This window comes from Maniola jurtina, chromosome 9, assembly GCF_905333055.1.
Source record: "Maniola jurtina chromosome 9, ilManJurt1.1, whole genome shotgun sequence".
Classification (NCBI taxonomy): Eukaryota; Metazoa; Arthropoda; class Insecta; order Lepidoptera; family Nymphalidae; genus Maniola; species Maniola jurtina.
The window spans coordinates 2,588,818-2,616,623 of record NC_060037.1 but is presented as its reverse complement, the minus strand read 5'-3'; the positions used below and the strand labels follow the sequence as shown (position 1 = coordinate 2,616,623).

Here is a 27,806-nt window from a genome sequence, read left to right as displayed (position 1 = left end):
GCTTTTTTACTTAGTGGGCTTAGTAGGTAACGTGCCTAACTCTACCTTATTATACTTTACCTATTTACTTCTATTGAACCGATTCATGTACCTAGATATTATGGACTCATAGAATAGGCATTGCTTGCTCTATGTACGTACCAAGGTATGTCTACGTGATATTGTATACTTACCTACGCTTTTGAATTTCGTTCCCATGTCAATGGAACATTATGAACTGTAAAGTCACAAAGTGACTTAAAAAAGTTCATGCTATTCCATTAACATTCCAGGTTTCAACTTCTTTGCCCAATATCTTGATGCCGCGGCGGTATCTTCTCAATTCTCACAAGGTTCTCACATAAACTGCGAGGAATAAAATTGTGGGTACCTACCACAATTTTATCCCTCCCTTTTATACTACGTCCGTAATCCGTTAGGTTTATTAGCGATTTTGTGATAATTTCAAAATAAGGCAATTAAAATTGCCGCTTGCTTGAGCACCTTGAGTGTATGATTATGTAACTAGCGCCATCTATAAAGTCATGACATCATTGTTGTTTTTAAAAAAATGCTTTGAAAGGTAATTTCATTAGTTAACTATAGAGGGCACCACTCCAATAAATTATTATGATAATGTACAAATTCTCATTTGATAGCCAAAATAATTAATAAAATAAAAAAGAAATGAATTTAATTCAATCTTCAAAATAATTTTTTTTTAATCGTACATACAAGACGTTCTGAAAGGTGGCTTTGATATTTTTTTAGTCTATGGTCGTCAATGTCAAAACTTTTTGTCATTGTCAAAGTTATGTTGAAAATGTACCTATGCAAACAAAAACACTCCAAATCCAAAACCCAACCCAAGGATGCCGCAAAGGGATGTCAACAGAATATATAATTAACCTTAAAATTACAAATTTTTATTTAAATTAATAATATTTAACCAGTGGTAGTGCGCTATCGATAAAAAATGTTTGGTTTGTCAGTAAAATTTAGGGTAAGATATAATTCTAATTGGATAAAACTTGTTTTAGGCTTTTTTCTTTTAGTTTATCAAAGTAATATTATGTTTCCAGGCTTCCCGATGTGTATTTACCATAGTAAATCGATGTTTTGGTGGTGAGCTGGAGAATAAGTATTCAGAGGTACAGAAAGAAAAGATACTGAATGTTATGAATGATGATGTATCCCTTTTGTCAAGGTGTTTATGGGTACCTATTTACGATCTATTTTTCCTTAGCTGACATAGAAGCCATAAGATATAGCTGTCATATTCTAGCAAATAAATACTTCTTATTCTTATTCTTAAGGTGAACAAGCCGTTTCTTGCCGAAATGCGTAATGCTGTATCCACATATGCTGCCGGGTTTAACCCGACAGCATTGTGTGAATCCACCATAAGTGGACGGCATAGGCCATTCTTAAAAATCATTCCAACCCCAACTAGATTGCCCAAGTACTGGAAAAAGTATTACGCGACAGCTCTCCAAGAAGGTTTCTGTGTTTTGTTTATATAATTTTAATTTATCCAAAGAAAAGTAGATTACTTGAGTATCTTTAAACTAGATGATGCTTCTTTCCCGTCCATGCAGGATTAGATTTCTAAAAATTAGAACTCTGATTTTCTGGTACAAACAGCAGTTTATGTTGGTACCCAGGATGATAGCTACCCCTAACAAATTTCATAAAAATCGGTTTAACAGGTGGGCTATAAAAAATAGTATGGGTATTTTGTCTGAAAAGTTTATACCACTTAGTACTTTTCAGGGTTCCATACCTGAAGCCTGCTATTGGGACCCAGCTGTGACTTAGCCTCTGTTGTCTGTCCATCTGTCTGTCAGCAGGCCATATGACTATCTTTTGTACTGTAGACAGTTGAAATTTTCAGAGAATATGTATTTTTATTGCTGCTATAATAATAAAAATTGCAAATTGGCTGCCATAAAAATTTAAAAAAAATAAAAAGTGTTTTTTTTTTGTACAATTTTACCGAAGCCCGACTAAATGATTATGATATAAAAAAATTGAGTTAAGGATTTTCTTTACAGATATGAGATAACCAAAGCAAGACTAAAGAATTTCACCACCTGGGTTCAAAAAAATGGCCAAATAAAAAACTTATCAGATATAAAAGCCATAGATGGTTTCACTAAGAAAAATTCTGAAAAATTGTTTGATAGTATAATAAATGGACCACCAAAAAATGTTCAGAATCTCAGTAAAAAGATCAAAGGTCAAGTACTGCATCCACATTTAAGCGAGACTTTGAGACAGGTAGTTTTTTAAATTTTTTTCATCTGATTTCTTTTGTGGTTAAAGTACTCTGTTGTTGATTTTTTTATTTGTGTATCCTTCTATTTCTGCATATCTTCCAAATTACATAGAAATTAAGAAATGCGGATTTAGGTTAAAATGCACAAGAATATTGATAATTATGATAGTATGTTATGTATGTGTTATGTTATTTATGTTATATTAAAACCTTCCTGAAAATGTTTTGATCATGTAAGTGAAATAGGTACTTATTGGATCATTTGTTTGTGAGAAATTGCAAACAAACATTATCTATACTAATATTATAAAGAGGAAACCTTTGTATTTTTGTATGTTTGTATTGAATAGGCTCAAAAACTACTGGACCGATTTCAAAATTTCTTTTACCATTACTTAGAGGGATTCTTCCGAATCCGTATAGGCTATATTTTATCCCGGAAAATAGATAGGATTTTTCGTGGTAGTGTCCACCCGTGCGAAGCCGGGGCGGGTCGCTAGTATGTAATATAATTCAAACACAGAACCTCATTATTTGAAATTGGTTGAAAATAACACATTTGTCTCATATGAAAAGTCTCATTTGTATAGTTTCTGAGAATAAAATAAGTACATATAAAGTAATTGTTCTTAATGTAATATGGAAGAACCAGTTTTAAACGAATTCTAAAAAGGAGGAGATTCTCAATTTGGTGCGTTTTTAAGTAACTCAAAATTTATTTTTTATACCATAAATTCTTTTCAAAACACCGATTTCCAAAGCCATTACAAAGTGAAAAAATATATTTTTGTTTCTACATTTACAATACAAGTATGTTGAAGTTGGGGTAGTGTACCAGTGTGACTTCAACTTGTAGAAACAACAATTTTTATTTTATTTTGTAGTGGCTTTGGGAGTCGGTTCATCTTACTTAGTACCTAGCAGGTACATAAATAAAACTTTTTCTTGTTTTAGAATTGCAAATCTGTGTTAGCAGTGTATATTACAGTAAACTCAGTGTGTTGGACACTCATCGATAAAGCCAATTATGAGGTACTAGAATGGAGGTACCATGGTATTGACTACCCAGACAGTAAGAAGATGCAAATCACTAATATATTGGATATTGTAAGTTTATTATTTTATAGATTCTGAAGGTACTCGAAGGGTCAGCGGTCTTTATCTCGTGAACCGTAAGGCCCGGTGTCCACCTAAGCGGAACGGAGAGATATGTACAATTAACCCATCATATCTTTTAAAGATGACGCGATAATTTTTTCAAACCTCTGTTATATGAATCTGACTGGTCGACTGAACACATCTCATCACTTTGGTGGATACCAGGCCTAATAGGTAGAGAGTAGAAATTTTCACAGAATTTGAAATGTGGAAGCTTAAATAGTTTTCGAATTTGGTTGATCTTCTGAATCTGTTTTTTTTTTTTTAATTTTTTATTGGCAAGGCATGGGACATCACAAACCAATTACCAACCGCCGATATCTACGTCATGAAGGCAGAGGCCACCAGCCTCCGAGCAGCTGGTAGCGACCCCAACAATCCCAAAGTTCTAGGTGTTAATTTACAAAAGGCTCAACTTATAGCTATGATCGTTGCACTTATTAATGCTAAAAACAGCTTCTACGTAGATGGGTAAGAATTTTTTTTAGATCTCGATAAATGAAAATCCATCCCAGACCTGACACACTGACATACTAACATTAACTTTGATCTATTTACTAAAATGGCTAAATAAAAACCAGTCAAGTGCGAGGCGGACTCGCACACGAAGGGTTCCGCACTATAGTACAAGAAATCTCAAACCAGTATAGTAATGCAAGTTAATGCGCACAGCGCCATCTTGATGTAATTTAGTTAACTAATTATTATTATTTGGTCAGAAACACAATTCTTTAATGTATCTTGTGATGTAACCAAAAATTCACGGTTTTCGAATTTTATTTGTTTTAATATCTTTTTTGTATCAGGGCAAATGAAGAGAGTAGTGAAAAATTGGAATTCAAACAGAAAGTCTATTTCCTGAGACCTTCGCTTCCGTTTCGGTAAGACTTTGTAAAGCCTAAAGCCTAGAGCGGATTACATTTGTATCTTAGTCGAGTAGCGAGTCTGAAGTCTGTAACTTTTGTTTTTGTCGAGTAGCGAGTTCCGTGCGTAAGACGACGTTTACTTTATTGCCTTGCAGGCTGTTCATCTTCCAAAATACCACTCACTTGTGAACTCTACTCTGAGCGAATGATTTTAATTGAGTAGCGAGTATTTTAACTACTAAATTACTCGCTGCTCGACTAAAATACTAAAGTAGTCCGATCTTAGATCCTTAAATGTAGCTTAAAATAATATACCCTAAAATACATTCATCAGTGGCGCCATCGTGCGAGCTAATCTTACATCACTGGTTACTCATTTCTTCACTAGATGGCGTTAATTTACTTTATAATCTACTGTTGAAACATTTTTTAGTTTTTCAAAATACTTACAAGTTTTGGTATGGTCATGATGGTAGACTGAAGCATCAGGTGTATTCAAAATTTTGAGTTATAATGACCATAAATCTAATCTACGTAAAGCCAGATGAGAGAGAAAAAATGACCATAACATTCCGATTTTGAACAATTTTATGTAAGCATTTTCTAAGGTTTTCTTAGGTCTCTTCAGTACTATTTTTAGTTTTAGTAGTAGCTATCTCTGCACCTTTAGTCAAAATCGGTCCAACGGATGCTCGGAAAAAGGTAGCCATTCATAATATTAATGGATTATGTATGGAAGAATTTCGTAAACATGGGCTGAGAAAAATAATTAGACAGCGTAAAGAGTTACATTCTAAGGTAACTATGCGAACTTAGTTTACGGAATGGTGTAATGTAAACACGGTTGGGTAGCAACTATGTATCCAGGTCAAAACTCTTGAGTTCTCAAGATTTTAATTGCCTCTTTTGTACGTCCCGTCTTTCCAAGGGTTATCATTGTGACGTACCTACACGCGACGCGATGCAGGTCCGTAATTTCAGGTCATGTCAAGTTGACTAATGTTGCTCCCACACAGATGTTTTTAAATGTTTTGGATCCCACAGATTCAAGTTAAAATCCAATGATTTTCCTAGAAACAAACGCTGCTGACTGTGTTTTTTTTGCTATCATGCGCAAAATTTTAAAAGGGTGTACTGCCGGCCATAACCGCTATAACCACCATATTTTGTTATTATTAAAAGAACATACAGTACACCCGGCAGAAAATTTTGCGCATCGAACTTTAGAAAGAGATAACGGTTTCATAGAGCGTTGTCTCTGTCGTTAAGGCCGACAAATTACCGGTATGAGTGACAGGAACGACACACTACGAAGCCGATATTTCTTTCTAAAGTTCGATGTGCAATTTTTCCTGCCGGGTACTGTACCTATGGGAACACATAGGTTAGAATATGTCCTTAGTGTTCCCATTGTTCCAAATATTTACTTCAATTCGTACCTTTCTTATGAGCACCATCCCGATCCTCAGCTTCTCTTAGCTAGCTATTTCCTTCTCGCCACTCTGCATATCGTTGGTCCATCATGCTGACGTCCCACTCAATATGCTTAGGTACCTATATAACTCGAAGAAAATCCAGCTCCTATGACCATCGTTTTTACAAGTATGGCCTGCCCACTGCTACTTAAACTTACTGATGATTGGCCAATGTCAGTAAACTTTTCCTTCTGCAATTCTTTTCATTTCTCCTCTTATCCTTCAAGCAATCCCTAACATAGGTATCCCTCTCCACAGCTCGCTGAGTGATTCCTAATCATCATGCCGTTAGTCAGTGAAGTTCGTATATTAAAACTTTTATTTTGTTATAGGTTGTACGGCACCCTAGTTGGCAACGAAAGAGTATCAACAGACCAAACAGTGGAAACTCTCCTACAAGAAGTAAAAAATAGAGAGTCGAATTCTCAAGTGTATGTCCCTGATAAACTGGTAACAATGTTTAGAAACCAAAAGGACCTACAGAAGGACATGTTGGGCCAATGTTTGTTGTTGGCCCTAACTTTCATGGATGTGTGCGTTTATTTGAACAAGGATAGTATAAACAAACTGTTGAAACGTGGCGAATGATTGTTGAAGAAATAAATGAAAATTGGGACCTCTTTGGCCATGGAATATGTGTGTGTATTGTACACTTAAATAGATTGTTGAAACAAGGTAAATGATTTTTGAAGAAATACAATTTGATGTATTTGATGAGATTTCCTGATGTATTTATTGTAAGCGATACAGAAGGATATGTTTGGCATATTATCCTATCTTTGTTATTGGCTGTTAAGTCTTGGCTACTATATGAATAAGGTTAGTACTAACAAACAATTTGTTAAAAAGCAGCGAATAATTGTTGATTTATTGATTATGAAATAGATTGTTTATGGAATTTACATGTTGTCTTTTGTTGATTATCCTTTGGCCATACTTAGTTTTTTAGATTGGGTAAAATAAGATTGTAGGCAATATTTAGCACCTTTCTAAATTGTCTTTCAGAGATGAATTCTGATTCAAATCTTAGCCTGTGTCTAGTTACTATCAATCTAGTATTGCTATGCGATTAAGCACTAATATAGCACGCGACCGGTCGTGATGGCAATCGGGGTATGAGGTGGGGGGACGCCCCGCAGTCCTGCGATATCCCGCGATTTACGCTAGCCGGGTTTGCGCTAGGGCTGTGCGGGTGTGTGGGGCGTCCCTACCCCGATTGCCATCTTGACCTGCCGCGTACTATTAGTCTTTTTTACAAAAAAGTTATACCTACAGGATATCAGTCTATAGATCAAAATCCCATATCTTTTCAAGCTAAGCGAAATTTCCATCTTCATCATCATCTCAACCCATCGCCAGTCCACTACTAAGTACGAGAAAGGCTTAGGCCACAGTCCAACACGCTGACCAAGTGCAGACTTTTAAACACCTTTGAAAACTCTCATGCTGGTTTCTTCACGATGTTTTCTGCACCGTTAAAGCAAGTGATATTTCATTGCTTGAAGCGCACCTAATGCAAAAAGTTAGAGTTGCGTGTCTAGGCTCAAACCTGTGCTCGAACCCTCTGTATAGGAGGCCGAGAATGGCTATCATCGCTACTATTACTCCATACTACCGTTCATATTTAGCATCTTTTTAAATTGTCTTACGGATGGATCCTAATTCAATAAAGCTAACCTGCATCTAGTTCCCAACCCAGTATCGCTATGCTATCAAAGGGTGTGGTTCTATAGAAAATATAAGCGACATAGGGTATGGGTCTATGTAAATTAATAGTCCCATATCTCTTCAAGCTTGGCGAAATTTGCATCTTTTGATTCCCATCCTCCATCTTAGATTTTCATACAAAATTGAAATAAAACTGCATTATATTGCTTCAGTTGGACTAAAAAGTGTTTATTTGATAAAATACAACGAGCTTACTTTTTACAACATTTTACTTCTATTAATGACAAAAAAAAACAAACAAAACCCTTAATACAATATACATAAATACGATGGTATCAACTTCAAAACGTATAATACGTAACTAACATAAATGCAAATCTAGGCAAGATCAATACAATTTAGTTTAAAATATATCGTAATGAAAATAATAATATTATAAGTAATTAAAAAAGTAATATTGTAATAATAATAATTATTATAAAAAATTACACCGAGAAGGTTCTAATAAAAACTTCCTATAGATCACACATACATTTTGGATCTAACCAAAGACAAATTTTGTATTTAATACTGATATCATTTTGGAAGAACTAGAAAAAATATTTACAATTTTTACTTTTTTTTAAATATGCCAACGTTTAAATTTTTCGCCTGGATCTTTGTGACCATATCGCAACCAACTGCTTTCGAAGAAATCATAATATGGATAAACGAAAATGAAAAATCTCTGCTTTGAACTGTTGTGTGTAAAAAGTTCGATCTTGTATTCTGGGATTGTCTAAAATCAATTTCATATAGTCTATTTCGGTGTCTTTGTATGTAAGAAAATATATTCTATTGTAACATGTGGGCGGGGCTGAGGGGAGACGATTGTTTAGGCTACTGGAAAATTTCAACACAAAACTAATGTATATTAACGATCATATTAAATCATTAGTTTTGATATTGAAGGTTTATTTAGTAACCTAAATGATTAACTAAATTGTTCGTTTCATTTAATACCTACTACATTATTAAGTATATTTGTTTGAATTGTAAACTGCAAGGACATTTGAAGAGTGTGTGTTGATCAAGTTAAGAAATGTATGGATTTTCAATTTTTTTTGGGGTATGGTTTTCAATACCGATGTGCCAAATCTTATCGACTTGGGGTACCTATTGTGTTTTGAAATGCATCGTTGCTATACAAAAAATTGAATCTTAGTAAAGCGGAAACTTATCAAAAGTATGTTGCTAGCAGCGTTCAATCAATTACGTTATGCTAATATTTTACCGTGCCTATTCTAATAACCTCATCATAGGGATGGGTTAACAATTGATGTAGCCGAAATATCGTCTCTAAATAAAATTATGTGATAAAATTCGTGCTTCAAAGCTTACAATAATATTCACTTATGAAAATTATATCGATGGAAGACAGTAAACACAATCGTGTTGTCGTTCAGCAAAAAGCGAACAAAACAACATCGAATCCCGCCAGCCCCGGTGGATACATCTGTAGAAACCTAACAACATTGTAAAATTACCAGTCTATTGTCGTATATTACAATAAATATGTACAAGTAATAATATAACAGCACCCATTTCACTGAAACCGTACATCCGAAAACCTACGCCGCCTATTACGCTCCTTGTAAAAAAAAATCTTTGTAATAAGTATATCACGGCTTTGTTGTATAAAAATCTATTGTATATCTTGTAAAATCTGTATATCTATTGTACTATATCGGTATAAGTAAACATTTATTGTTAGTAAATAAGTATTGTAGCAAAAATAAGCTGAATAGGCGACGCGCGTTTTGGACGCTATGAATACTACGTAATAAAATCTTTTACAAAAAAATCAATCCAGACTACAAGATCATTATATTCTAATATGTTTTATCTTTTATAAAAAATTCAACAACTTCTTATTTTTATCGTGGAACTGTTTCAACAAGTCTCTATTGTGATAAAAATTAATTATTTAATTATTATTTGTTTTTTTATAATATTTATGACAGCGGTTGGCGAGTGTGGCAGTGTAAGCTTGATGCGGTCGCACCCGAGTAAAAATAATAGGCCATCCATGTTGGCTACCAATTATTTTGTGAACCTACGACAACGTAAATCGTTACAAGTGCTAGTCTAGAAATGAATCTTCAAACAAACAAAATACATAGCTAATTTCAGAGAATTTTTTGTCATGAGAAAGCCCATATGCCTAGAACTCTTAGGTAGGTACCTAATTAACTGTGTTAATTAAAAGTGTTGGAAGAGTAACCAACTGTTTTCAAATAGCTAAATTCTCAAACATGACTCTAACTTTTCTTTAAGAAGTTTGTGTAAAGGTCCTATGAGTTTTTCGGAAAAAGCATGTATCTAGGTCGTTTGAGACTAAAAAGTAGTAGAGTAGCGATTGTCACGATTTTAGCAAAATTAATAAGTAGTTTAAGCAATAATTAATTATTATAAAATATAATACACAATAAAACGTTGAAACAAATGTGTATATTGCACTCAAACGCAGTGACTGCGTTATTTAATCCTTTTAAAAACTATATAATGTAGTGCAAATAACCGGAAACGATAACCGAAAAACATCTCAAACACATTGTAAAACCTCACAAGATAATAAAGACTACGTCAAATATGGAAGACAATTAAATAATTCGTAGCCAACTATCAAAAAAATACGTTCCATTTTACTTATCTACGCGTGGTTGGTTTGTATATTATACATAGAGATAGATTAAATTACATTCGATTTATTAAAGGGTTACCATGTAATAAATTGTGCATGTTTCGAAAAGGTATTGCCATGTTTAAAAATTTTAAACTCGCAAAATATTATTAATCTTTTCTCTAGATGTACATAAGAGTGGTTAACATAAAATATTATTTTATATACTTAACTATTAAGAGTTGTAAATGGTTGTCACTTATAACCGCATGCACAATTTCTGTATATTGTATGAACATTGAAAATTACTAATACATAGGAGGTTGACCGAATACTGTAAAAAAGATAACTCTGTTATACAGACCATTAATGAATCCAACATGCACAAAGCTACTTTTCTTTTCTGCAGAGAAAATTACGAAAAGGATAGTATCACTTTTAGTGTTATCACTAAAACATAAAAAGTTTTCTATACAGAATTTAAAATAAATTCAAGTTTAATTTTTCCATCGAAACTATACCAGACTCAATATGCAATAAAAATCATCCTTATAATAAATCTTATTACTTTTATAAAGTAATTTAAATTATTATTATTATTATAAAATATTCTGCAGCTGCCAAAAATAAATTTGTACTTAATTTGCCGGTAGATAATCAAACAAAAACATTAAATACTGTTCAAAATGATCGATCAACCTCGTTCAATTTATAGACTGCTTTTTATTTACAAGTGCAATATAGTCTTTATCTGTCTGTTATTCAAATAAAATCAGTTTTTAGAAGCAGCCCTGTTCACCATGGATCAATAAAATCAAAAACGTTTTTCAAAAATTAAACGCTACGTAATCGGTTCGGAAACACATTCATAAGGTTACAATTTTGCCAAATATTTCTTATATGTAGATTTTATATGCCTGAGATCACTAATAAATGCATTTTATTATAAAGGAATTTGAACTAGCCGGCTACCATTATGTGACATAATATTTTTTTTTATTAAATTTTGACTTTCAACATTTCAGACTTTTCAATTTTTTTCAACGGTTCCGTTTCTGTGTGCCTAATTTTTCAACATTTAGGACCTAAGTTCGTCATGGTAGGCGACTAGTTAGAAAAAATATTCCGCTACAGAATGAGTTTCAAATCATCTATACTCTTAACTTAAATTAATAAGGCTTAGATAAAAGAATTTGTAAGTTAATGGAAACCATTTATGGTCCCTAACAACCCGGACTATCAGTCTTTATGGCCAAGTGTGTCTTGTACTCGTACTACGTACATTGAGAGACCTAAAATTGGGGAAATTTTACATTTATTTAGTAAGCGTAATTTCCCCAATTTCAGCGAAAGTTTTTTCACTGAGACCTAAAATTGGGGAAATACATTTATTTAGTACGCGTAATTTCCCCTATTTCAGCGAAAGTTTTTACACTCTTTTTGCCGTGTAATACAGAGTTTTAACATTGCTCACAAATATAGCTGTCAGCGTTACGATCGTGTTTACTTTCAAGCCGAACTTTTACCCAAGCATTATTAATCTAAGACACTTAACTAAATTATTTTTTAAGCTTAGCACTGATTATTTTTATTTTTACTTAAACATTGTATTTGATACAATTGACGCTCTCTTGATAATATAAGTATTTAATGCAAAGTATATTTTTCACAATGCAATCTTAATCTCTCCTTTTATTTGTTAACAACTTAAACAATAAGTAAGTATACATAATCGGGTAGCACTCACTATTACTAGGTATAAAGAAAGATAACTTGCAGTTTTTTCCTATTAAGCACAGTTAACACATATTGCTTCGGAATTTGATTCCATTTGTTACAGAGAAGCGCAATAAAAATAGGATATAGCATAAATTATAATGGCCATATATCAAAAGCTTTAAAGAGTTGGCTAGTGGAGCTATAAATAAATATTACGTGTTTAATGCTAGGAACATGGTACGAACCTAACTAAATGTCAGTGGTAAAGACTGCAGCAAATTAGATAAGCATGTTTCAAAATGAATAATGATCTAGAGCCTAACAAAAATTGAGAAAAAAAACCAACGGACGGCAAATGCGTAATTTAGCATAAATATTGTAATATCGCTTTTTACTAGTAGAAAATGTTGCCAACGTTTTTAAACATTCTTTTAAATTTTCCTTCTACAGTATGTATATATAAATGTCACTGACGAGAATAACTCAAGCTTAACAAATAGTATCAAAAGAAAAGCAAAACCGTGCTCTCTAATAATTATCATACAAAAATATTTACTGATACATAAATGACGATAAACTAAGACATGTAACTGTGGGTATAACGTGTCCCATACATGAGTAATTGAGCAAACAACATAACGAAATAGTGAGCAATGCCAACAAAATATTTACGGAATCATTATTTTTTAAATATAATTTTTAATTATAAATGAAATCTCTTTAAAAAAATATGCATATTCTGGTTTTAAAGGTCGTTTAAATAATGATTTCTTTCAACAAGGAAACGACCAATTGCAATAAAATAACCGCAATATTGACGTTTTGAGCTTGCAACACTGCCTGTTCAAATGTGATATGTATTTACAATAACCACAGTGGAAAAAATAACGTCGCTAAAATTAACGTACCCTTACTATTTTGTATGGAGACACAGGAAAAGTTGAGAAAAATTGACATAATAATGTTGATATTCAATTTTCCACCACTCGCGTCTCGCTTAACTTACAAAAACCTGTCTCCAAGATACTTAGGTACTTAGCACGTTGCAATACGACACTATAATTTAAGTCTATTCCACATTTTTACCTTTAATAATATTGTTTGTAATAAATGTATAAAATATCATCTTTAATCTCTGTATACTTAATCACCTTTGTTTATATTTAAAAATTAAATCCATTTGTATTCGGTATAAAAATCTAATAAGTATAAATTTGAGGTTATTTCTCGGCTATGGCACTGTGTTGTATTTATGTATTCAAACTTGCTACGGCCCCGAGCGCCGCTCCCGACGGCTTTTAACAGAAATATTTAACCGTAAACTGTATAAAAATACTTATAGCTATTATTGTTATAAGGCTGCTGTATTGTGGTAGGTATAATTAAAATATAATATAAGGTTGAATTTTTTTCGTCTGGCCACACTCGTTATTGGCGGTTACATTCGAACAGAGAACTTTTCTATTCAGATATTTTGTGCGATAGGATGGTACAGCTCTACATGCACAACTTTTCTAGAGAGGACGGCTATGTTTCTAGTATATTCTGCAATATTTTGATATTTAATTGCAAGATCAGTGCTTGAAATTCACTTCAAGAAATGTTGCGCATAAATAGCGTAGATATTATAACAGATATTGTCACGAAATAACTAAGACATTTTTTTCTTTTTCAATTCTTAGTCGAATGTCTCAACGCAGCCAGAGAAGAAAATTGGAACCTTTAAAAACTGATTCCTAGTCTATTGTATGTGTACATCGGGAGCGGTACATAGGCCCTTAGGAGGATCACATTATTATGCTGTGGAAAATTTTAGTCACGGAAGATAACTGTATCAAATTTTCTTCGATAATGGTGTTTTTTTCGTTTTTCATTTGTAAACCTCCAAAAGTTTGATAGGAAAAGTAATCAGAAACTTAAACTTGACGGAATTGCCTATCAGTTTTGAAGCCAGCTTTTTGAAAATGTCACGAACTTGTAGGTACCTTTTTGAACTTAGATATTCTAACCGTTCCTTTAAGTATGAGTTCTGTTGATAATTCGATCGAGAACATAGTTTTGGATTTTACTTTAACCATCGCCGAATGAAATCTTACTTTTGGCTCTGGTTCTATAACCAGCCAGAATTTGGTCTAAGCCGTTGTTTTGTAAGAATTCAGTGTTAATTTTCGGTTACGGTACAGAATATTATGGTAGCCAAATAATCGTTTTCGGCTTCGGCCAATAAACTTAATTTCGGTTCGATAAATATGCAACAACAAATATTAGAGATTTTTTCAAGTGTTGTAGTGTCGTCATTCTTAAAAAATTTGGCCTTCAAAACTGGTCGGCGTATAATTTTTCATAACTGTCCAATGAGCGCAAATTTGATAAGAGTTTAATTTACAGATTCCACTAAAAATAATATTGCGTGTCACCTTGATCTGTGACAAATCATAATAATTTTCATCCGAGTGTTTGTGACTCCAATACTCCCACTTGCACTCTATTACACTACTAGTTAATACGTAACATTCCTTATGCGGTAGGAAAACGAAACCATCACAATAATATCGTAAAAATAAGCTATATAAGTCGTCTATAGATGCAAATAGAGATGATAAAACGTCAAAGAGCCTGTCGGAGCTCCGCGTTCGCTGTTTCACAGTTTATAGTCACTGAAGACTTGAAGGATCGCTTAGGGCCTTCTCTCATTGGCGTTAGGCGAGCTTGTTCAAAGCGAGATGATCTGTGAATGTGCTAACGCCAGTGTGATAGAACCCTTAACAACGACATAACAACAAAGCTGATATATTTCATATATCATTTCTCTGCTCGAAACTTATATTACACTGTCATTCGTAATTAAATAAATGTGGAGTTCTAAGTCTACCTGTATCTATTGTGGACGCGAAATGACCGAGGCCTCGTTCAGCGACGCGGCGCTCCGACAAGCTCGCAAATTCATATATATCTTTATTCTTCCTATAATTAAGTTTATTTCGCGATGAATGATCGAATTGCTTGGTAATTCGAATGACGATAGTCTAAGCTAAAATTAAGTGAAACATTTAGCGCAGGCCCCACTGCGAGCTAAGCTAACTATGTTTAGCTTAGTTCATATAACTGCGGTATCTTTCATACCCCGGTTCACATCGCGAACTATAAAGCTAAACTAAGTGAGCTAACTGAACTATGTGAGCTGGCTAACCAGACGACGTCAGCTAAGCCAACTGTCGCCTGTCGCGCAAGGTTAAGGGTGCACCCCGGCCATTACATTCTTGGTACTTATTTAGTTTTCTTTGTTATTGTCATTAGCGCACACCTGCATGCGTACGCGTCGACTGGCAGCCCATCACGTCACTCGTACATCCTTAGATTTCCGATAAAATCCAGATAGTTAGCTTATCTAGCTTTGCTTTAGCTCATAAGTTGGGTATAGGTAAGCTACGCTACGTGAAGTAAGCTTAACTAAGTTAGCTTAGCTTGTTGTGTGGCGTGCGTTTTACTCTGGCATATCATCGCTCCGAGCCGGACTACGCGTATCAAAAAGCACTTGGCGACATCACACACGTTACTCAACTGGTAAAATTCTCTAATCTCACTCATTAATTACTTTACCCAATCAGTCAAGACGCCACGCCGGGGACTCCCCGGCTGGCTCCAAACAATTACTAAATTTCAATTTAGGAACATAAAAGTTTTTAAGTTTGGCAATTTCGAGTCGACATCAACAAAAGGAAGCTAAAACGAAAACTAAAGTTCAAACATTCACTCGACTCCAAAAGGATTCACAATCACGTTTCGTCACAATACACGAATTTCATTATGCTAAGTGAGCGAAATAGACGCTTATATCCTACCTTAGCTATCACAGTCCTTTCTCAGTCTGACCCTTTCCACGCCCTAAATGCATCTCGCCAAATGTCATGTCGTTGAAAAAACTGGTAACAACCTAAACTAGGCATATCTTTACACGCGGACAGAATAAATTCAAGTTATTTGGCACCTACAGTGTTACAAGATGCGATGGACCTCTTGCATCCTCTACAGAAGTAACAGAATATTCGTAAGCACTATTAAAATATGTATGATGGCAATAGGTAACCTACGTTTTTGGTTTACATTGTTGCTATAATTTTCTGCTGCAATTCACTGCACCGTTTCTCCAACACGTTCTGGGCTAAGTTTTAACGATTAACTATATTTAACTTAAGTGAAATTTTGAGCATCGTTTCTTCAATTTTCTCATCCTACTTTAACTGCCAGATTTCATAACCCTAATATTTCTAAATAAAATTAAAATAATATCTAAAAAATATGTATATTTATTACAAATAGGCACAACGATGTACCGAAAGCATTCATCGCGAAATACTGTTGTAATGTGGTAAAAGAGCAAATCTTATTTCTTTATATTTCAACGAAGAGTTTTATATCTAATCTCTGGTTCGATTCGCTTAGATTTTGACGGACATTTCGACCGTGTCGACCGAAGAATCGCCGAGAAACCTAACTCTTACGTGGTAACTTAATATTACGGGGCAAAAATGCTATCTATACTCGCTTTCTGAACGGTAACACTATTAAGGACGTCTTTGCAAAATGAATAGGTATCAAAATTGCACTACTACATAAGTACACTGCCCACACGCACACAGCTGCGTCAAAATGAGTGAATCGACTTGATTTTGATACTTTGATATTTTTATTTTATTTTATATTTGGTCATCTATTTTTTTTAACAGTTTTTTTTTTAAATATGTATCTTGACAATAATACAGTAAGTAGAACAGTGCCTACAGACTAAGGGTCTGATGATGAAATATTTCACCATGACTTCTTGGCAATGAACAACATTTCCATGCTTATGAAATTATGAGCTCCTACTATGACTAAAATAATCTGAGAAGGATAGCATTACATTACCTCCCGACTTGATGAAATTGCATACTTTGGAACCTACTACTGGAACTCAGAGACGAATAGAGCTAGGTGTTTCGAGTTTGGGCTCATTTTCTTAGTCATGATGAGATCTTACCTCCGGATTTGTGGAGTGACCTGATGGTATACCTCGGAAGTCACTATTGGAACTCGGAGACGAATAGAGCTAGGTGTTTCGAGTTTGGGCTCATTTTCTTAGTAATGATGAGATCTTACCTCCGGATTTGTGGAGTGACCTGATGGTATACCTCGGAAGTCACTATTGGAACTCGGAGACGAATAGAGCTAGGTGTTTCGAGTTTGGGCTCATTTTCTTAGTCATGATGAGATCTTACCTCCGGATTTGTGGAGTGACCTGATGGTATACTTTGGAAGTCACTATTGGAACTCGAAGACGAATAGAGCTAGGTGTTTCGAGTTTGGACTAATTTTCTTAGTCATGATGAGATCTTACCTCCGGATTTGTGGAGTGACCTGATGGTATCATCGGAAGTCACTATTGGAACTCGGAGACGAATAGAGCTAGGTGTTTCGAGTTTGGGCTCATTTTCTTAGTCATGAAGAGATCTTACCTCCGGATTTGTGGAGTGACCTGATGGTATACCTCGGAAGTCACTATTGGAACTCGGAGACGAATAGAGCTAGGTGTTTCGAGTTAGGGCTCATTTTCTTAGTCATGATGAGATCTTACCTCCGGATTTGTGGAGTGACCTGATGGTATACCTCGGAAGTCACTATTGGAACTCGGAGACGAATAGAGCTAGGTGTTTCGAGTTTGGGCTCATTTTCTTAGTCATGATGAGATCTTACCTCCGGATTTGTGGAGTGACCTGATGGTATACCTCGAAAGTCACTATTGGAACTCGGAGACGAATAGAGCTAGGTGTTTCGAGTTTGGGCTCGTTTTCTTAGTCATGACGAGATCTTACCTCCGGATTTGTGGAGTGACCTGATGGTATACCTCGAAAGTCACTATTGGAACTCGGAGACGAATAGAGCTAGGTGTTTCGAGTTTGGGCTCGTTTTCTTAGTCATGACGAGATCTTACCTCCGGATTTGTGGAGTGACCTGATGGTATACCTCGGAAGTCACTATTGGAACTCGGAGACGAATAGAGCTAGGTGTTTCGAGTTTGGGCTCGTTTTCTTAGTCATGACGAGATCTTACCTCCGGATTTGTGGAGTGACCTGATGGTATACCTCGAAAGTCACTATTGGAACTCGGAGACGAATAGAGCTAGGTGTTTCGAGTTTGGGCTCATTTTCTTAGTCATGATGAGATCTTACCTCCGGATTTGTGGAGTGACCTGATGGTATACCTCGGAAGTCACTATTGGAACTCGGAGACGAATAGAGCTAGGTGTTTCGAGTTTGGGCTCATTTTCTTAGTAATGATGAGATCTTACCTCCGGATTTGTGGAGTGACCTGATGGTATACCTCGGAAGTCACTATTGGAACTCAGAGACGAATAGAGCAAGGTGTTTCGAGTTTGGGCTCATTTTCTTAGTCATGATGAGATCTTACCTCCGGATTTGTGGAGTGACCTGATGGTATACCTCGGAAGTCACTATTGGAACTCGGAGACGAATAGAGTTAGGTGTTTCGAGTTTGGGCTCATTTTCTTAGTCATGATGAGATCTTACCTCCGGATTTGTGGAGTGACCTGATGGTATACTTTGGAAGTCACTATTAGAACTCGAAGACGAATAGAGCTAGGTGTTTCGAGTTTGGACTCATTTTCTTAGTCACGATGAGATCTTACCTCCGGATTTGTGGAGTGACCTGATGGTATCATCGGAAGTCACTATTGGAACTCGGAGACGAATAGAGGTAGGTGTTTCGAGTTTGGGCTCATTTTCTTAGTCATGAAGAGATCTTACCTCCGGATTTGTGGAGTGACCTGATGGTATACCTCGGAAGTCACTATTGGAACTCGGAGACGAATAGAGCTAGGTGTTTCGAGTTAGGGCTCATTTTCTTAGTCATGATGAGATCTTACCTCCGGATTTGTGGAGTGACCTGATGGTATACCTCGGAAGTCACTATTGGAACTCGGAGACGAATAGAGCTAGGTGTTTCGAGTTTGGGCTCATTTTCTTAGTCATGATGAGATCTTACCTCCGGATTTGTGGAGTGACCTGATGGTATACCTCGAAAGTCACTATTGGAACTCGGAGACGAATAGAGCTAGGTGTTTCGAGTTTGGGCTCATTTTATTAGTCATGATGAGATCTTACCTCCGGATTTGTGGAGTGACCTGATGGTATACCTCGGAAGTCACTATTGGAACTCGGAGACGAATAGAGCTAGGTGTTTCGAGTTTGGGCTCATTTTCTTAGTCATGATGAGATCTTACCTCCGGATTTGTGGAGTGACCTGATGGTATACCTCGGAAGTCACTATTGGAACTCGGAGACGAATAGAGCTAGGTGTTTCGAGTTTGGGCTCATTTTCTTAGTCATGATGAGATCTTACCTCCGGATTTGTGGAGTGACCTGATGTTATACCTCGGAAGCCACTATTGGAACTCGGAGACGAATAGAGCTAGGTTTTTCGAGTTTGAGCTCATTTTCTTAGTCATGATGAGATCTTACCTCCGGATTTGTGGAGTGACCTGATGGTATACCTCGGAAGTCACTATTGGAACTCGGAGACGAATAGAGCTAGGTGTTTCGAGTTTGGGCTCGTTTTGTTAGTTATGACGAGATTATACCTTGAAACTTGTTGGAGTGCTCTGAAGGTATACTTCAAAAGCCACTATTGGACTTTCGAGTCGAGTAGAGTTAGATGTTATGAGTTTGAGCTCGTTTTGTAAGTTCCAATAGTGACTTCCGAGGTATACCATCAGGTCACTCCACAAATCCGGAGGTAAGATCTCATCATGACTAAGAAAATGAGCCCGAACTCGAAACAGCTAGCTTTATTCGTCTCCGAGTTCCAATAGTGACATCCGAGGTATACCATCAGGTCACTTCACGAATCCGGAGGTAACATCTCATCATGACTAAGAAAATGAGCCCAAACTCGAAACACCTAGCTCTATTCGTCTCCGAGTTCCAATAGTGACTTCCGAGGTATACCATCAGGTCACTCCACAAATCCGGAGGTAAGATCTCATCATAACTAAGAAAATGAGCCCAAACTCGAAACACCTAGCTCTATTCGTCTCCGAGTTCCAATAGTGACTTCCGAGGTATACCATCAGGTCACTCCACAAATCCGGAGGTAAGATCTCATCATGACTAAGAAAATGAGCCCAAACTCGAAACACCTTGCTCTATTCGTCTCTGAGTTCCAATAGTGACTTCCGAGGTATACCATCAGGTCACTCCACAAATCCGGAGGTAAGATCTCATCATTACTAAGAAAATGAGCCCAAACTCGAAACACCTAGCTCTATTCGTCTCCGAGTTCCAATAGTGACTTCCGAGGTATACCATCAGGTCACTCCACAAATCCGGAGGTAAGATCTCATCATGACTAAGAAAATGAGCCCAAACTCGAAACACCTAGCTCTATTCGTCTCCGAGTTCCAATAGTGACTTTCGAGGTATACCATCAGGTCACTCCACAAATCCGGAGGTAAGATCTCTTCATGACTAAGAAAACGAGCCCAAACTCGAAACACCTAGCTCTATTCGTCTCCGAGTTCCAATAGTGACTTCCGAGGTATACCATCAGGTCACTCCACAAATCCGGAGGTAAGATCTCATCATTACTAAGAAAATGAGCCCAAACTCGAAACACCTAGCTCTATTCGTCTCCGAGTTCCAATAGTGACTTCCGAGGTATACCATCAGGTCACTCCACAAATCCGGAGGTAAGATCTCATCATGACTAAGAAAATGAGCCCAAACTCGAAACACCTAGCTCTATTCGTCTCCGAGTTCCAATAGTGACTTCCGAGGTATACCATCAGGTCACTCCACAAATCCGGAGGTAAGATCTCATCATGACTAAGAAAATGAGCCCAAACTCGAAACACCTAGATCTATTCGTCTCCGAGTTCCAATAGTGACTTCCGAGGTATACCATCAGGTCACTCCACAAATCCGGAGGTAAGATCTCATCATGACTAAGAAAATGAGCCCAAACTCGAAACACCTAGCTCTATTCGTCTCCGAGTTCCAATAGTGACTTCCGAGGTATACCATCAGGTCACTCCACAAATCCGGAGGTAAGATCTCATCATGACTAAGAAAATGAGCCCAAACTCGAAACACCTAGCTCTATTCGTCTCCGAGTTCCAATAGTGACTTTCGAGGTATACCATCAGGTCACTCCACAAATCCGGAGGTAAGATCTCGTCATGACTAAGAAAACGAGCCCAAACTGGACACATCTAGTTCTTCTAGTCTTCAAGTTCCTGTCGCAGCCTTGAGAGTTCACTATCAGATCACTATCATGCTCAAGAAAAAATCCAGCTAACGATAAAATGTGATAATAGGTACATAATATTATCATTATTATCTTACCTTGCCAAAATATCAGCACAATCACGGAATAAGTACCTATAAATATCAGTTAGGGTTTTGTCGAACTATTTTGTGTTCGTACAGCGATCTTTTCCACATCAAAAAATTATAGCAACCGACGCAGAGACCACCCACGAAGGCGGCTGGCCGCTGACTGATATAATTTTGAAATCATACCATTGCCTGCCCAATATCAAAATAACCCTTAGTGCACTGTATTAAGGTTTGCGGTTGAAGCAAAATACGTGAAAAATTTATACACGATGTTTTTATTTATTTTTATACTATTATTAATATAATAATCCTATTTTTTGAGGTGCACATTATGTGCTAACGGAAAATATTTATTAGAAGAATAAAATCCGTACGTAAACTGAGAAAAATGTACCTAAACTTGACCCTAAATCGTTAATTCTGCGTGGAAGAGGTGAAGGAAAATCGTTCTTATAGTATCAAAATTAATGATTTTATCAAAAAATTACTCGATCTCTGGAGATAAAGGACCAATCTATTTTTAGCAATCTGTAGTTCCAATTTACTTAGTATATTTTAGCCACAAAGCGTACCGAAAATCTATACAAGTGTGCAAATACGTCCTTAATGGTGTACACAGTCTTCAACTGTACATTCGCGACAGACCTTCGATAGAGTATAAAGAATATCGTTATTTACAGACCGAAGCGTGTTTTACAGCGATCCTTCGTTTGTATGTAGCAAAGCTCGCGGGTGCGAGTCGTATACTGAGCGCGCGTCGTATAGGGCGCCGCCGCCGCCTAGTTGTAGAGGCGGTCGCTGATGTAGAGGTCGTGGTGCGGCGTGTGCGGCGCGTGCGGCGGGTGCGGCCACCGCGGGGGCGCGGGTCACTGCGCGGGCAGGCACGCCACGCCCGGCCCCACGGCCGGCTTGAAGTCCGCGCCGGCGGCGGGGAACTGCTGGAAGGGCGGCGCGTAGCACTGCGGGAAGTACAGCTCCGGCTTGACGACGGCGGCGGCGGGCGGCAGCGGCCGCGGCGTCTTGGCGTCCGCGCGCCGCGCCTTGGCCGCGTGCGGGTTCATGTGGTTGTCGATGTGCTTCTTCACCTCGGGCTCGGTGGCGAAGCGCCGCCGGCAGTTGGGCATGGGGCAGCAGAAGGGCCGGTCGCCCTGGTGCGTCCGCGTGTGCTGGTCCAGGATCGCCTTCTGCCTGAAGTCCTTCCCGCACTGCGTGCACTTGTACGGCTTCTCGCCGGTGTGGATTCGCAAGTGCTGGTTGAGAATCGTCCGTTGCCGGAAGAATCGCGGACAGTACACGCACCCGTAAGGTTTCTCGTTCGTGTGAATGCGGAGGTGTTGCGTCAAATGTGACTGTTGCCGGAAGCGCTTGCCGCACTCCGGACACGGGTAGGGCCGCGATTCTATATGTATGCAACCGTGTTGGAGCAACGTCGATTTCTGCTTGAATTCCTTTTGACAGATCGGACAGCGGACGTACAGCGGCATCGCTCGGCCGCCTAGCACGTCAGGGAGTTTCCCGCCTTTTAGATACTGAAGCGACAGACTGGAGCCGAAGACGGCGTGGTTGAGGCCCTTCGTGTCCTTGAAGTAGGCGGGGTACTGCGCCGTGTCCCCGGGCGAGAAGCACGAGCCGCGCTGGTCGCCGTTGGGCCCGTCGTCGCCGAAGGTGGACTGCACCTCCTCCTTGTTCTCGTCGGGCGGGAACGGCACGTCCTGCGGCCACAGCGTGGGCGTCGTCCCGTTCTTGAAGATGAGGTGCGGTGACACGTCTGCAACATTGAACATTTCGGTCAGTCACTAGTCTGATTCGTCCTCATGAGGATAATCGACGAGTGGGTTAATCGAGCTGAGGACGGTTACGGGAGCGTCCGGCGATCGGTTCCGCGTCTCGCGAGCGTCCTCCGCGAAGCGGGCGACGAGGGGACCGAGAATTTGTCTGATAGGAAGGCCAATGGATGCGAGACCGAGTCGAACGGGTTCGGGGCGGCGGGGAGCGCGCGCGGCGCCGGCAGGGACGCGCGTCGCTGCGGGCGCCGCGCGCGGGGAGCGGGGCGGGGCATATATGTGTGAATAGCGCTCGCCTTGGTGTGTGCGGACGTGCTGGTTCAGGATGGCCTTCTGGCGGAAATGTTTGCCGCACTCGCCGCACGTATATGGCTTCTCACCGGAATGGATGCGCAGGTGCTGGTTGAGGATGGCGCGCTGGCGGAACGAGCGCGGGCAGTACACGCACGCGTACGGTTTCTCGTTGGCGTGGATGCGCAGGTGCTGCGTGAGGTGCGACTGCTGCCGGAACCGCTTGCCGCACTCCGGGCACCCGTACGGTCGCGAGTCCGTGTGGATACGTTCGTGCTGCAGCAGCGTGGACTTCTGCTTGAAGTCCTTGCCGCAAGTCAGGCACTTGAACAGGCGGAGTTCGGAATTGGGGTTGTGTTTCCGCGGCTTGGGCTGCTCCGGCTGGACGATGTCTGGCAAGTGGCGCAGGTCGGGCGTCGCGTACTGATCCAGCGGGCCTTCTAAGGAGAGCACTCCCCCGTTTTGCTTCAAATAGTGTAAGGGGAAGCCTCCGGTTCCGAGCATATGGCTCGTGGGTCTGGTCTCCTTGAAATAGGGCGTGTACTGCTGTTGTAGATCCGGTTGGGGGACGAAGCAGGGTGTTCTGTCGAGATGGTCCTGTGAAGGCGGTTGCGGCTGTGACTGGTTCTGGAGCTGCTGCTCGACCTGCATATGGTCGGGGGAGGTCTGCTGCTGCGCCTGCTGCTGGGCCTGTTGCTGGGCTTGTTGCTGCGCGAGTTGCTGCGCGGCCTCGTCCGCCGCGGGGTCGGTGGAGGGCGCGGGCGGGTAGGGCGAGGGCGCGGGCGACGCGAGCTGCGGCTCCGGCTGCGGGCTGGGGCCGCCGGGGCTCTGGTGCTGCATGGGCTGGTAGCCGCCGTCCAGCACGGCGCCGCCCCACTGCGTGCCCGGCGGAGCGCGCTCCACTCCATCCTTGTACAGCACGTAAGGCGCTGTCGTATCTGCAAACAAAAAAAAAGATATTTACCACTGATTTATTGATTGTGATGACGACCATTATGTCGCGGCGGTTAATACTGTGCTGTTAGTGAGGGAGTTCCCGGCTAGGCTGTTAATTTGGGAACTTAAAATTTCCAAATTGATTCAGTTTTATACTTGGCCATAGTCAATTACAGCTCTACCGTCGCATTCGCGTTAAAACCGAGTACGGATCTAGGTTAAGTAAAAGCCACCCCCCTTCTAGGCAACCACAAATTCACGGTGTAAATTCACGGTTTTCGGATTTTTTCCTTTACTTGTGCTATAAGACCTACCTACCTGCCAAACATGATTCTAGGCACAACGGGAAGTAACTTATAGGTTTTCTTGAGAGACACGACAGACAACAAAGTGATCCTATAAGGGTTTCGTTTTTCCTTTTGAGGTACGGAACCCTAAAAAAATATTCCTTGACGTTAGATAAAACTATAGGCAGTCGTAACTCGTAAATCAGCGGAATGTGATTTTAAATCGGCAGAAGCTATAAGCGAGGCTGGCGTGCAGTCGCCGCGACGTCGCGTGCCGCCGCCGCTTCAACACTCGCTGCCAAATAAGAATTTAATAAAATGTCACATTGCACACCGGGCGAGACATTGTTGATGGTTACATCGCTTCGTTTTATGATATACCTACTTGTGAAATACGAAATCGTACATAGGTACGATTTAAGCCGCATTTTTTATTCAGATACAAGTCATCCCTGGACTGCTATCTCACCTAGTGGTAAATGACAGGATAAAAGTGGGTTAATATTAAGCTAGTAAATTTTGCACGCCATTTCATGGCAGATTGTGATATGTACCTACTTAATAATATATGTAACATCTTTTTTGTACTTACAATCTTGCAATAAATGAATGAATATGAATATGAATAACATAATGGTAGGAGTTTTCTTGGTATCCCAAGAAACCATCACATTGATCCATCGCATCACTATCGTGATGCGATGGGTTACCGAATCCTTCCGCACAAAACACGACTAAAAGAACGAGATTTTGGTTTTTACAGTTATTACATTTTATACAATAACTTTAGCATGATTTTAAAACCTAAAATTACGCGGACTTTAATGGCAAACCTTAATTTCTGTTATGAAGTACAGTGATAAAAAATTGTTGCAAAACAATCATAAGCATTTTGAACACGAACACAAAAAAGGAAATACGAAATGATTACGATTTCTAATGATTACTTTCTCAATAGATTACATAAAAACGCGGGAAAAGGCGACAATTTTCTTTTACCGCCTAAAAGAAAATGCAAATGGCGAGCGATAGACCGGCCATTAGATATCGCTCTGACGTTCTGATTTTACATACTGCATTATTACCTACTCGGTTAAATCTGATTTTGAAATATTATGGAAATTCTTGTACCTAACGGAAGGAAACAAAGAAAGTAACGTGTGTTTAAAAAAATAAAGTATGAATAGCGAATGTAGGCTTGTGCTGTGGTTTAATTTTGCCCACCTATCTATCTTGTGAAGACAAATTAAATGTTTTAATTATTATTACTAGCAACAGGGACTTCGTCCTCGTGGATTTTGATTTTCAAAAATCCCGTGGGAACTTTTTGATTTTCCGGGATAAAAAGTAACTTATGTCACTCTCCAGTTATGTCAACTATATCCATGTAAAAAATCAGGTAGATCCGTTGATCTGTTGTGGCGTGATTGAAGGTCAAACCAGTAAACCAACAAACTAACAAACAACTACACTTTTGCATTTATAATATGGGTAGTGATATCAACGTATTATATGCGATTTTAATAAAAAGCTTTATAAAAATACAAACTATTAAGTAGGTATACTTATGTACTGCGAATGAATTCGTTTTCGTTAAAAAATTTCATACAGAAAGATTCAACAAACGTGTCAGTCCTTACTTACTATTTAGTAGTGCGTAGTAGCTACATTGAGCTCCGTAATAAGATTATTTATTACTTCCCATAATTTTTAAAGTCGATATACTTAAACTTAGATATATTATAACACGATTAACGTTTTAAAGGACTATATTAGAAAACTTAAAAAAAAAAACAAGAAAGCAAGAAGCCAGAAAAGCGCGCCAACTCCATCCGAGAACGTTATAAAACCGTTTCATCCATCGTGGCCTGGCGTTCGTTAATAACTTCTTGGATGGGCTAAGCGGGCGATAAAATCGTGCTACTATACCCTTATCGCGGCCACTATCGATTAGTCGATATCTTGATTCGAGATGATCGTGACCAAACTCTTTGGCAGTATAAAATATCCAATTAGTTTACAAGCCTCGTTTAATCTTGCAGCCATCGCTTACTTTGACTTTATTCAACTTTATTATCGAACTAGCTGTGCCCGCGACTTCGTTCGCGTGGAATAGTGACTTTTCGGGCAGCATGTACGTTAAAAATGTTCGCCGTGATTCTTTTAATTGACATAACTTTTTTATTTATGAACCGATTGACATGAAATAAACACTAAATGTTAAGTGAAGCTTACTAACATATATTAGTGAAAACCGTATCTAAATCGAATAAGCCGTTTCTGATATTAGCGTGCACAAACACACAGACAAACAGACAAACAGACAAAAAAAAATTAATTACATTTTCGGGTTTGGCATCGATATAATAACAACCCCTGCTACTTTTTTTATATATTTCCATTGTACAGACACCACTTTTCTATAATTTTATTATATGTATAGATTTCATGATATGAACGCTCTATTACCCGACTCCCGAATACAAAAGTGCGTTATGACTAACTCAGCCGCCCCGGATTCGCTATGGATTTTCGGGAAATCCTTTCGTTTTATAGTATCGGTAATAAGGTAATCATCATGATCAACCCATCACCGGCCCACTACTGAGCACCGATCTCCCCTCAGAATGAGAAGGATTTGGGTCATAGACCGCTGGCCTAGTGCGGATTGGCGGACTTCACACATTTTTGAGAACATAATAGAGGACTCTCAAGCAGGTTTCCTCACGATGTTTTACTTAAAACACATATAACTTTGGAAAGTTAGAGGTGCGTGCTCGGAATCGAACACCTGACCTCCCGAAAAAAAGGCTGACATAAGCCCGACGACGTAATAAGATAAATTGGTGATAAGTAATAACTATTTTCGCCAACTTAAACTAAAACTCCGAGGGTTATAAATGCTCTGTGGGCTGGGAGTATATGGTACAGAAAAAAATGTTTAATTGCACTTCTTAAAAGTTAAAACAATAGGATCTAAATAAACCGTGGACTCTCGATGTACTTTAGCAATATTTACGATCATAGCGAAACCTGACGCATAAAGCTCGGTGCATACATTACCGTGCACGATACATCTTTTCATGTGCCATGAGACAAAGATTTATAGTCGAATAACATCTGTTTATAATCTCCGGATAAATAATACGGGAGGAAACGCGAGAGCAACCAAATGATTTCTTCACTTGACAGCGATGTTTTAATGACGTGTAGTACGGCTTTAAATCTTGTATCTTTGGCCGGATGCCTCCACATGTGGGGTGTCATTTCGAATTAAGATTTTTTGTCTTAACCCTTTTTAAATTATAGCG

At 38.6% G+C, this 27,806-nt stretch overlaps 2 protein-coding genes across 4 annotated transcripts in view; one reads left to right on the top strand and one right to left on the bottom strand.

Annotated features, from left to right (window-relative positions):
- Positions 1–795: 795 nt before the first annotated feature.
- LOC123868576 lies at positions 796–26,607 on the top strand. 3 transcript variants are annotated; one of them, XM_045911143.1, is made up of 8 exons: positions 796–982; positions 1,062–1,186; positions 2,034–2,259; positions 3,212–3,364; positions 3,699–3,886; positions 4,222–4,296; positions 6,089–6,364; positions 26,575–26,607. In XM_045911143.1, exons 1-7 carry the CDS (start codon positions 956–958, stop codon positions 6,342–6,344), a joined length of 1,050 nt encoding a protein of 349 aa, XP_045767099.1. In that variant the 5' UTR covers positions 796–955; the 3' UTR covers positions 6,345–6,364; positions 26,575–26,607. The 3 variants fall into 3 exon arrangements, with proteins under 3 accessions (XP_045767099.1, XP_045767098.1, XP_045767103.1); XM_045911142.1 differs by lacking the exon at positions 26,575–26,607 and having other exon boundaries at positions 6,089–6,658; XM_045911147.1 differs by lacking the exon at positions 26,575–26,607 and having other exon boundaries at positions 1,062–1,196; positions 6,089–6,658.
- LOC123868575 (zinc finger protein 629) overlaps positions 21,807–27,806 on the bottom strand; it is a 61,812-nt gene continuing 55,812 nt past the window's right edge. The window contains exons 2-3 of the mRNA XM_045911141.1: positions 23,362–24,210; positions 21,807–22,965 (exon numbers count right to left, since the gene is read on the bottom strand). Coding sequence (XP_045767097.1) covers positions 22,064–22,965; positions 23,362–24,210 — 1,751 coding nt within the window. The 3' untranslated portion in view covers positions 21,807–22,063. The remainder of the gene's footprint in view (positions 22,966–23,361; positions 24,211–27,806) is intronic.